The sequence below is a fragment of the Manis javanica genome, chromosome 4 (assembly GCF_040802235.1).
Source record: "Manis javanica isolate MJ-LG chromosome 4, MJ_LKY, whole genome shotgun sequence".
NCBI classification, from domain to species: domain Eukaryota; kingdom Metazoa; phylum Chordata; class Mammalia; order Pholidota; family Manidae; genus Manis; species Manis javanica.
This window is the reverse complement of record NC_133159.1, coordinates 25,520,859-25,533,285: the sequence shown is the minus strand read 5'-3', so window position 1 is coordinate 25,533,285 and position 12,427 is coordinate 25,520,859. Positions and strand designations below refer to the sequence as shown.

Here is a 12,427-nt window from a genome sequence, read left to right as displayed (position 1 = left end):
GGTATCCTGGGGCATCCAGGCCCCAGGAGAGGGAGTCAAGTGGAGGTCAAGGTTACAGTCTGATAAAGGACACAGCATTGCAGTCGAATGACTGACTTGAGTTTCCACCCCAGCCCTGATCCCAACCAGTAATGTGACTCTGGGTCCTGGTTAGCCACACTCTTCCTCATTCCCCTGCCCGGCAAAAAGGGGATAGTCATAGTACCTCTGTCAGGGTAAGCTGAAATGGAAGACACCAGACAAGGTGCTAAGTGGAATGCCCAGCTCATAGTAAACACCCAAAAGGTGACTCTTAACTGTTATTTCAACTAGCTGTGTGACCCTTAAGCTCTCAAAATTCAGCTCTTTTTGGTAAAATGGGGTTCATAAATACCAACCTAAAGAGTAAAACTATGAGAACTAAAATACATCCTATTTTGATGGAAAGAGTGGGAACTAAACCCAGACATGCCCTCACCTGCAGCCAGAACAATGCCATCTATCCCCAGGGCCAAACTGGAGAGAAAAAGAAATTTAACTTTGGTCTCAGTCCTCAGGTGCCAACTACCTGTCTTTGCCCTGACCCCCGTCCTGCCAGTCACCTTCTGTCCAGGACTTCCACCTGTGCAGCCCTTCCCATCCTTGACACCAGCAAAATGGGTCTCTTCCCAGTTTTCTCTGTTATGGGGAGACTGAAGGTTCCTGAAATCTGAGTCATCCACCTGATCTAAGTGCATAACAATAAATACCAGTTCAAGGTTGCCAAGCTGTGGCCCATGGGCCGGCTGCCTGTTCTCTAAGTAAAGTTTTATTGGAATATGTATTGTCTGTGGCTGCTTGTGCTATGGTGAAGAAGTTTAATCATTGAGACAAAGATATTTATCATCTGGTCTTTTTTAGAAGTTTGCCACGCCTGCCTTTGTTTATTGCTTTATGTGTATATTTATGATTAATAAATAATGCATATTTTTATATGCACATCATATAAATTTTATATACATACACGTATAAAATTCATTCAGCACATGCAACAGGACACTCTCTTCCTGCCAGGCATGAAATGAAACACTAGATAAATAAAGAACACAACGTCATTCCTGCCCCATGGGGGTGTCCAGAGATGAAAATAGAAACCTAAACAAACAATTAAAAGCAGGCTTAGCTCCTACTTGGAAGCCAGGGTGTTATAAATTAATGAACAAATGAATTGCAATGTTGTATGGCAAGGGCAGGAATTGAAATGCAAGTAAAACCCCAACATAATTCCATAAGTGGCATACAAAAAATCCAATCATGTCAAATAAGGGATTGTGAGATTACAGAATTAACAAAATGACCTGAATGAAACTGAGTAGTTAATGGGATGTGAGTTCCAAGATTCTGGGAGCCAATTGCTAATGGCATTATGCCTAAATTTACATTCTATCAGGATATGGTCTCCTGGGATTTTACAGTTCACACAAAACACTAAGGGTATCAAGGAGGGCTTCACAGAGGACGTGACATTTAAGTGTGGCCTTGACAGATGAGCAGGAGTTTGCAGGATAGAGATTTTGAGAGAACAGCAAGGTGTGCGTGGGGAACCTGTGGTGTAGAATAGAAATGGTGGACAGAGACAAAATTGGGGGAGCAGGAGATAAGGCAGAAAACATTAGCAAAGGTCAGAGCACAGAAGGCCATTGCTGCATGAGCCTAAGACTTAATTTATCCTGACAGCAGTAGCAAGGTTCTCAAGGCTTCTTTTTCTTTCCTTTTATTTATTTTTATTAATTTTACAAATTATTATTTTGTCTTGCATTAGTCACACAAAAGACCAGAGAGCCCGCATATACCCATGCACTTTGGTGGTAGAGAACCCACTTTTGGCCTGTGTGCATCTGATGAGGTCTGATAAGGGAACAGGGCAGGGCCATGGTGAATTTTCCATTCTAGAAAGCTCCATGGAGACTGTATTCTGGTCCTCACCAGTGGGATCAAGACCAGTGGCAAGAAATCAGAGTTGGGTGCAGAGTCCATGAGGGAGATGACGAGGACCTTGAGATGAAGGGAAGAGAGGGCAAGTGTGATTTATGGGTGGGGGTGGGGGTGGGCCGGCAGCAAAGTCCAGGGGAGAGGCCAGGCTTGCTGATCCCAGAAGTTAAGACCCAGCAGTAAGAAAGGCCCTGGAGATTGAACAGTTTACAGCTTAGAAAGAAACCCAACTGGACTAATAGAATAATCTACATACCTAGGTTATTGTGAGTAGTTCTTACTTTCAGCTCAGCTTTGCTGTGTAGAGGAGTCCAGGTTCTGCCTCTGAAATTCTGGTTCAGTACACATTTGGGGACAGGATACAGGCATTGGTATCCTTATAAAACTCCCCATGTGAGCCTAATACTGAAGGCTGCAATATTGCAGACATGAGTCAAGAGAACGGGCTCCTAGTGGAGAGCTTATGCCCCCAGCACTGGGCAGCGAGAGGTCTGGCAGGAAGGGCCCTGTGGACTCATGGGTAGCACACCCCATCTGAGGGCCTGAGCTCCTGCCTTTTACTGACAGGTCTAGGGGTTGACTTGCCTGGTTGTCACCCCAAGTAATCCCCCAAGGATATGAGTGTGAGTCCACTATGAGGGTGTTTCAAAGTACACTGTGGCCATGGACTGTATGTGGGATGGTCAGAGCAGCCAGGCACTGCCGTGGAAAGCCAGGCCCAACCTCTCTGGCAATCCTGCTCATCTCAACAAGGGCTAACTATAGCACTTCTCTCCATGGGTTGTTGGCAGGATTAAATAAGGTCATTAAATCATTCAGTAACCTTTTATCAAGGTATTATTGTACATTAGGCACTGTTGTAGGAATTGGGACACAGAAGTGAACAAAATAGAACAAAAAATGTCTTCCTGGAGCAGGGACAGACAAAAAGTAAGCAAATGAATGTATATAGAAGGAGAGGAAGCAGAGACAGCAAGTGTAGACAGTTCTCTGGGGATGGAAATATATACAAAGCACTTGATGCTGAGGATGGCACATAGTAAGTATGCAATAAATTATATTTACAATGCCAAACAGCTAACACTAAGGGAGTTATAAAGATTAACTAAGATAACGTGTGATGGAGAACTGCCTAGCACCCCAGAGAAGGACTCAGAAAATAGTGGTGTTTATTCCTTCCTCCCCTCCCAGTGCCCACTACCCCTCAATCACACACACACTCCACAGAGACACGCAATACCATCTCCACTTTTCTAGTTGAGGGTTGGGTAAATAAAATCCTTCTCCCTGAATCCTTTTTCCTAGCCACCCTGCCATTTTGTATCAATCACATGGCCAAGGAGATGATGAAACAAGTTACTCCATGGGAGATAAGAAATCAAAACATATGGAGGGTGCTTGTCCAGAGAGCATAAATGACTCTTCGTTATAATATGGGAATGTCTCAAATTAAAAATGAAAGACAGCATGATGTAGCTTTTGCTGCACTTCAGCCACAGAGGAGATTCATTGTCATACAATCACTGAGAATATTATGTTGATTGGCAAGAGCCAGGCTTTGTAGAAGGGACAAAATTCCCCACAGCTAATCTACAATGGAATTGTTCAATGTCAGGCACAGCTTTAATAATATTGTTCCAGGCTGCGTTGGATGTAAATATCCCACTTTTCATTTTGTAAGCAATCAAAGGGAAGTTTTACGGACAGGAAAGCATGAACAGATACAATATCTATGCCAAAAAACACACGGGCAAAATCGAAAAATCAAAGAATGCTGCATCTTAGAAAGTCTTACTTTGTGGCTTATCTCCCATCTCCTCAGTCTGTCCAGTAAGTTGCATATCAGACACATTACAAAAGACCACACTTTAAATGTTGCCCTTGACATTACAAAAAAACACAGGATTGGCAAATTAGACTGGAAGAAAAATCAGACTATTATATCGGACAGTCAGGTGACCACCCTCCATGTTGTCACAGTGTCTGGAATGACGAATGGGGGAAGGGAACTCTTGTTTACTAACCATCCACCATGTTCTGGGTGTTGTCTCTGTCAGAAGCTGTATCTCATTCCAATTAAGAGTGTTGAATGATGGAGCCAGAAAGACCCGGATTCACAATCTAGTTCTGCCCTTTTCTAGCTGTATGGCCTTGCGGAAGTTACTTAAACTCTCTGCCTCAGTTTTTTCTTCTGCAAAATGAGAGATAATAGAGATCCCCCAGGACAGGATTATTGTGAGAATTAAGTAAAATAAACTTGTAGCCCAGGGCCTGAAACATACCAGGAACTCAGTGGGTATTATGAATCTTACTTTATTTAATCTTCACAACAGCCCTTTTATGGGTTGAATTACCTTTCAAAAAAGGTATGTTGAAGTTCTTGCTGCCCCAGAACCTGTGCATTGGGACCTTATTTAGAAATAGGGTTTATGTAGATGATAAAATTAAGATGAGGCCATTAGGGTGTGTCCTAATCCAATAAGGTGGGTGTCCTTATAAAAAAGGTGAAATTTGGACACAAAGACACAGAGGGAGAATGCCATGTGAAGGTGAAAGATGAGAGTGATACATCTTCAAGCTAAAGAACACCAAAGACTGCTAGAAAACCTCCAGAAGATAGGAAGAGACAAGGAAAGGATCCCCTACAAGTCTCCGAGAGATCATGGCTCAGCCAACACCTTGACTGTAGAATTCTAGCCTCCAAAACTGTGAGACAGTATCTGTTGTTTTAAGCCACCCAGTTTGTGGTACTTGGTCACAGAAGCCTTAGGAAAGCCATATAACCCCATTGTAGGAAGAAAAAGTATCTTCATTTTCAGACCAAGAACTCAAGCACAAAAGAGGAAGCGTTTATGGCTTAAGATCACTCAGCTAGAGGTTGGTAGAGCTGGGTTCTGAATTCCCACCTTTCTGAGCTCTGTACCTGCCCACTCTCTGTTCACCCTGTGGCCTCTCAGGAGTAGAGTTCAAGATGAAAAAAAAAAGGTGGGGTTGGGAATGAGCCCCCATTCATCACACCCAAGTCGCAGTGGAGGTGCCAGGTCAGAGTGGTCAGATTATGAACAGCTCATTAAGTAAAGAGCACTGAGCATTTGAGAGTGACTTTTTAAAAAGAATAGACTTTTATTTATGTAACATTCCAGTCATTAATTTCAAAGGAAGAAAGCCCAAAGTAGAAGCAGGTTCATTAAAAATTTGACATTAGTAATTTAATTAAATTGGGTCTTTGCATCTAGTTGCAGAAAATGAAACGTTAAACAAGTTTTCAGCCCATTTGTCCTGGTTGGCTCCCTCCCCTCACCTTAGCTTGCTTGCTTCCCCAAATGTTTATGTGACCCACCTCCTCCCACTCCTTTGTGAGTGCTGGAGCTCAAAACATGCACACCTCACAACACTGCCTCCCCTGCAAGCCAGCAGCAGGATCATGGGAAATGCCAAGGAGGTTAGCAGTGTGGGATCATGGAAAACTCCAAGGAGGCCAGTAGTGTGGGAGGGAAATGCCAAGGAGGCTAGCAGTGTGGGATCATGGGAAACGCCAAAGAGGCCAGTAGTGTGGGAGGGAAATGCCAAGGAGGCTAGCAGTGTGGGATCATGGGAAATGCCAAGGAGGCCAGCAGTGTGGGAGGGAAATGCCAGGAGGCAGCAATGTGGGATCATGGGAAATGCCAAGGAGAACAGTAGTGTGGAATCTTGGGAAACGCCAAGGAAATCAGCAGTGTAGAGTTGTGGGAAATGCCAAGGAAACCAGCAGGTGAGACCATGGGAAATGCCAAGGAAGCCAGCAGCAGGATCATGGGAAAGAAATGCTAAACTGGGCTAATAGGTAGGGTGATGGAGGTAAAGCCTTTCATCTGTGTCATCTCACTTGCCAGAGGAAGAGAATGAGCATGGAGCTCCTCAGTCCTTGAAATAACTCTCTCACTAAAACATGAGCCCCTTGAGAGCAGGGACCTGCTTTGTCTAGTTCACTTCTGTATTCACAGCACTGAGCACAGTAGGCCGACAATAAAATTTTCGTTGCGTGAAAGAATTAATATGTGAATGAGTAACTCCCCCAAACAACTAATCAACAAATGCACAAACAGGGCCCTACAAGTGCCAGGCACTGTGTTAGGCTCCCAGGATCCACCCATGGACTAGACCAGGCCCCTGCCCTCATGTCCCTATGGCCAATGGAAGGATAACATCTGCCAATTTTTAAGCATCTACTATGTGTTGGGCACTGTGGCAGCCATGCACCATTATCAGTAACCCCTTCCACCACTAAATAGCATTGTCCACCTTTCTCAGTTGAGGAAATTAAGACTTAGAGAGGTCACATGACTCAAGGCCACAGAGTAAGACAAAATAGCTTCTGGTTTCAGATTCAGATCAGACTTGTTCTAAAGTCTGCTGTTTCCCACTACATCATGTTGTCTCTCCAGGAAGGGGAAGAAGAGACGGGAAGGGAAAGCCTTCTTTCTGAGGCGTCTGACATCATCAGGGCTGGTGGAGAGGGTCCTGGAAAACAGTAACATGGTCAGGAGAAAGGCACTTGCCACGGCCTAGGGAACTCTTCAGAATCCAGGCTAGCTATCTCTACTTTATTCCTCCACATTGCCACCCCTACTGTCTTACTCCAGGCTCCCTAAGCAAAAAGGTTATCTGTGGCCTCAGGGCCTTTGCACATGCTTTTTGGCCTAGCTAACTTATTAATCTCTCAGAGTTCAGCATAGACATCATCTTTTACAGGAAGCTGTCTCTGGACATCCCAGGATGGGTTTGGTCCCTTGTCTGGTCCCTGTTCCATCAGAGCACTTAGCACACCTTTAATTGTGTACATCTCCCACTGGACTGGGAGCTTAGATTCACTTGTGTTGTACTCACTGTATGCCAGGCTTTGTCCTCAGCCCTTTACATACCTTGACTCGTTTAATTCTCATACATATGCCAAGAAGGAGGGAAGTCCTGTAGTAATCCCTGTCTTACAAATGGGGAAACTAAGGCACAGAGAGGTTAAGAGACTTGCTTGAGGTCCCCAACATAGTAAACTGTCAACCCGTCTGTACTCTCTACCACTACCACCGTTTTTTGGCCCCTCGGGGGCAGCCTCAGTGAATCTTCACTGGGTGAATTATTGGTCACATGCTTGGATGGCAGACTGGACCTGGCTGTGACCCCCTTGTGCCCACCTGATGGGGATATCCTGGAATGGTGGGAGGTGTGACCTTCAGGAAACAGGCAATCCCAACTCTAGGGAAAAAGGCAGAGAGGAGGGGAAGCTGGGCCAGGTTGAACAAGTGACTCAGGCACCGAGGAGCTATGCCATCTTCCCTCCTAATTGGCAGGTCATGACGCTCTCACACCCTCACCGAGAGCACTCTCCCAGCTGGCCACGACTAGTTTGGCTCGGGTTGCATGCTATACATCCTGTTTGTCATCTCCCTGTTTTCCTCTTTGGGAAATCCAACAGGTCAGTCGGATTAGAGCTCAGGTTCTTGTCTTCCCATCTCAACACCTGTTCCAGCACTAGCAACCCCTTCAACCCCCCAACCCTGCTGGCACAAAGTACCCCTCCGGCTGCCGGAACAGAGACAGTGAAAGAAAGGACACTGGGTTTGATGAGCACTTACTCCTGGCCATGCTCTGTGTCCCTTCCCTGGTGTCTGGGAGAACGAGTGTGGAGTCTGAAATCAGGGCAACCAAACCCGAGAGATTAAAGTGACTTCCCAGGGCATCCCGTGTGATGGAATGGATGGATCCAATCCAGCGTTACTCCAGAGAAAAGGCAGCACACCTGGCTGCCAGTTATCAACTGCAGGTGTGGCACCTCCTTAACGTGTGACATCTGTGAGTATTCAGGGACTAGGCAGCCTTGAGGAAGTCAAGCCCACTTGGAGAGGAAGTGAGACCCAGCGAGGTGACTTGCTAGGAGGTGCTGCTCCAAGCAGGCTGTCAGGGCTGGAACCCCGCTCACAGGCTGTGTCTTTCCCTCCCCTCACAGTTCTCCCCAGTCACACATGTGGGAACCCGGGGCGGCTGCCCAACGGCGTCCAGCAGGGCTCAACCTTCAACCTCGGCGACAAGGTCCGCTACAGCTGCAACCCCGGCTTCTTCCTGGAGGGCCACGCCGTGCTCACCTGCCACTCTGGCTTGGAGAACAGTGCCACGTGGGACTTCCCCCTGCCCTCCTGTAGAGGTAGGTGGTCAGAGAGGGTGGGGGCAGGGGCACTAACTGGGCGGGGATGTTGGAGCTTCCCGCGGGATCCAGTCTCCAGTAGGGAAGCTACATCACTCACTCCAGCAGGGCATGGGGAACCCACTGAGGGACGCCAGAGGGTCCTCCAGGTCCCCAGGGCCTTCTCAGCCCCACCTGTCCTCCTAGCCCTTAGGTATGCACTCCCTCAATCTCCTTTCTCTAAATCAATAAACTTAATTTTAACCAGGCTGCCCTGGCCTCCTGCCCTCCTGTCTTAGATGTAGCATTTGTCTCTTCCCATTGGAGATTCTCTCTCCTCTTGGGCATAGCTCTCCCTCCCAGCTGCCTTAACACTGACTCTGGCAATTAGTCTTTTCCTTTCCTATAAATTCCACCTCTCTCTCTATTTAATGGAATCCTCTTCTCAGCCTCCAAATATACTCAAAACGTCTTTACCCCAAAAGCAGCCCCCCAGCCAAAAAAACCCCACCTCCCTTCAATGCTTAATCGGCCTTAGCCTCCCAGCTAGGGTGGCCATCTTGCCCTGTCTCCCCAGGGCTTTCTCGTTTTTAGTTCTGAAAGTTCTGCATCCTGGAAACACCGCCCTCAGGCCCAGGCAACCCAGCACAGTTGGGAACCTCTTTCCATCATAATTCTTACTGCCGCCTTCACGCATAATAACCAAGCTTATTTCTAAGATAACTTCCCATGCCTCTTATCTGATAATAAAAATAACACATGATCACTTTTAAATGATCTTAGGAAATACAGAAAAGAAAGAAGACACGCAGTTTATCTTTTTTTTTTTTTTAGGAGAGCAAGGTTTAGGCTTTTATTTAGAAATAAAGTGAGAGGAAAGAGCTCCTGGCTCATACCAGGAGGGGACAAGAGAGCCCCAGGTTTATCTCTTTTAACCATGATTTTCATGTATTTCCTTCCTGTCTTCTTGCACATATGTATGTATTATAATTTATGTATGTAATTGAGATGATAATGCATATAGGTCATCTTTAACCACCTCTTAAAAGCTGTGACAATGCACTGTAGAGTTTCCCCCATGCCACCAGCAATGCCAGTATCTTGAAAGCTCCGCCTCATCTCCCATTTACTCCTCTGCAGGCCAGTCTTTACCCTCAATATTCTGCACCATGTTGCCAAGTCAGGTGGGAATTGTTTTGGCCTTTATATTCCTTGACTTCTCAACAGTCTCTTGCACTCTAGGCCACTCTCTTCTTGAAGCTCTCATCTTTAAATTCTGTGAATCCCAGAACACCCAGGTATAGGTTTAGGAGGATCATTTCAAGGAATCAAGAAAATAGCTCTCCTTGGGTTCAAGATTTTCCATAATTACTATCAAAAGACTAGTCCAGGGAGAAGCAGCTCCCGTCTCCCACCATATGTGCACACCCTTTCTGCTGTTTCCATGAGGAATGGAAACTACTTGGCACATATATCCCTTCCCCTTCTTCCCTCTCATGGCAGACATCATTCACTGACCCCAGCCCCATCTCTGCTTGAGTCCAGGCACAGCTGTGAATTCCTTCCCAACAGGTGAGCCTCAATCAATTCATCTCAGTTGCCACTTGATTCCCTATCTGTTATTCCTTCTCAGCTAATGGTACTGGTCTCAGCCATGCTGGTCCTTCTTGTGGAGCCCGAGGGAATGAGAGTCCTTTCTTGCCTTCCTAAGTCCCTCCTCACAGGCTGTTTCTAACTTGGGGCATGGTGATTGGCATCAGGAATGACCATTCAGGTGAGACCTTGGGCCCTACACACAGGTGTATGGTGGCCCTGAGCAGACTAACCATGGCCGAAGCTGCTGTATCCACTTGCCTTATAGCTTCCCTACTCACTGCCTGCCCAGAAGACGTCACAGTTTAATACTCTGACCTTCCAAGGAGGGGGTGTCAGAGTTGTGACATGGTAATAGCACATGAACCATGATAGTAAGTGAAATCAAGAATTTAGGTTGTGAAGCAAAAACCTCAGTTCTCTTTCTTCTTACAGTGCTATAAATATCATACTCTTAAAAAAACATGGAAACTGAAAACAAATGTAGCCCACATATCAGAGGCAGAGGGGCTGTCACCCTGTCCTGTGAAGTATAATTCACATCAGTATCCCATCCTCCTATGGTGGAAATCCGCTATCCCTCCCGGTATCTGCCGAAACCTTTGCTACTTCTAGTTTCTCTGAGCCTTGAACTCACTGCCATGCCTCACTTTCCCAGGTTCTATGTTGCCAACCGGGAACTTGGTCCATTTTCCTTGATCCTGCTTCACACCACAAACAAAGCAAAAACAGAAACCGAAACCACTAACAAAGGTATCTGCATGTGGCAGGGCCTTTAGGGAAGGTCTGAGGTGGTGCGGGGAGCTGGCATCTCAGCGTTGTAAGTGGCTTAAAGGGAAACTGAGCATCATGAGCCTCAGAGTCTTGGCCTCTTTTCCCTCAAAGTTTCTCCCTGGTTTCTGTCCTGGCAGGCTCCAGCTTCCCTTGGGATGTGTGCGCCCTCTCTTCTTTCTTCAGCTTCCTCCACTTGGCTGCCTCTCGACCTTCGCCCCATTTTGGGGCTTGTATTGACTCCCTAGGCACAAGAGCCCAACTGCCCCCCGACTTTGCCATCTTCTTACAGGCTAATGTCTCCCGACCCACCTGAGCTACTTAGGTTTAGGGTGGTATTTTCCTGAACAAAAGGAGCTTTCGCCTGGCAGAAACTCTGGGGCTGGTTGTAGCAATAATCTCTTTTGTTAACCCACTAGTCAAAGGTCAGTGAGGGGGCTGCCTCATGGAATCTTCCTTTGCCAGGTGGGATCACAGCCCTGTGGTCCGGTGCCTGCACGTCCGGGCATAGGGAATAGTGAGAGCAGGCCTTTCTGTGAGCTGGGGGACTGGGGTGGAGGTGCTCTCCTAGCAGTCACATTACAGCAGTAATCCATGGGCATGGGGTATCTTTGGAACATGAGCTGTTCCAGGTCTTTCCTGATTCTCTTGAGGCCTCTCAGATGATGGTTTTCCTGCTCCTTCCCTATAAATGCTGGGGGGGCCCAGTGTGACCTCTTCTATGAAAACATCTTGCATCTCCCGGAATTTCTCATCACTACGTGGCTTCTCCTTGTTGCTTGGTGGTGACTCTCCCGTCTCTGCCTCCAGCCCTGCCCTCTGTCCCAAGCTTCAGGACCGTGTAGATACTAAACTTTACTGAACTGCTCCCTGGGTGTGCTTCTAACAGAGCACATCCAAAATCCAACTCTTTTTATTTTCCCAAACGTTCTCTTTTTGCTGCCTTCCCCTGCTCAGTGAAGAGCGTCACCACCCAAGATGGCCAGGCCAGACACCCCAGTGGCATCTCCCACTCCTCACCCCCTTGCTCCCTGCATTATCAGCCAGTGTCCTGGTGAATCTCCCTCTGCACTGGCCTCCCCTCTGTGCCTCTGCTGCTATTTAGGAGTCCCCAGGCTGGTGACAGTCTCAGCCCTCTCATCAACACTGACAGGGTCAGGTTCACATTCCTTCGCATGGAGCCCAGGTCCTCTCGTAAAGAGTCCCAGGCCAACCTTTCTAAGTCCTCTCTAAATAGCTTCCAATTTAGCCACCCCAGAGAATGCTCCCTTCCGGAGCACACCAGGGAAGCCAGCGCTTGTCAAATCGTGCTTTCAGAAGGGCATCAAGGCCAGAAGACTCCATGGTGCCTGAGGGGCCTGCTCTGAGGCTAGGAGAGAATAGAATGGCTCGTCCCACTCAGGGCCTCCCCATTCCTGGAGCTTCAGGTCCGTTCCTCTTTTCCCATTCACCTCGAGCCATGAGAACAGACTAAGAAGCACCTCAACAATGTCTGAGTGACTTTCCAAACTGCTCTTCCTTAGGAAGCCAAGCTAAAAGGGGCAGAATTGTGCTCGCCATGTGCCGCACCATGCCAGGAGCTGCACCGTGCCAGAGTTAACGGGCTCATAGGCAGGAAGGATTGGAGCCTTTGGCCTTTCTTCCTCTCTTGTAGAACTCTCAAGGGCTGGCATCTGTGAGTGGATAAACCTCATCCACTGGGCAGTGGTCTGTAACTGTTTGCTGAATGAACAGATAGCTGGATGGGTCTAATTCTCCATCAGGATCACACAGGCATATAAGCCTGAAAGGGAAGTTACTGGCCTGGGTTACCCAAGCTGGCCAGCATCTCTAAATGACACAAGCTCTTTGAGTCCAAGGCAGCCCAGAGCAGGTTGTAGGCTGGTGTTTCTGCCTTAAACAGGAAAAGCTACGTGCCTGGCTGAAGGGTGGTGGGCTTGGTGTGGGGACACAGCC

General features: G+C 47.3%; 1 protein-coding gene across 5 annotated transcripts in view; it reads left to right on the top strand.

Moving 5' to 3' along the window:
* Positions 1-12,427, top strand: part of CSMD2 (CUB and Sushi multiple domains 2) — a 600,037-nt gene that overhangs the window by 208,918 nt on the left and 378,692 nt on the right. For all 5 annotated transcript variants that reach the window (XM_073233614.1, XM_073233613.1, XM_037010709.2 and 2 more), the window contains exon 4: positions 7,934-8,128. In XM_073233614.1, the coding sequence (XP_073089715.1) occupies positions 7,934-8,128 (195 nt within the window). The remainder of the gene's footprint in view (positions 1-7,933; positions 8,129-12,427) is intronic.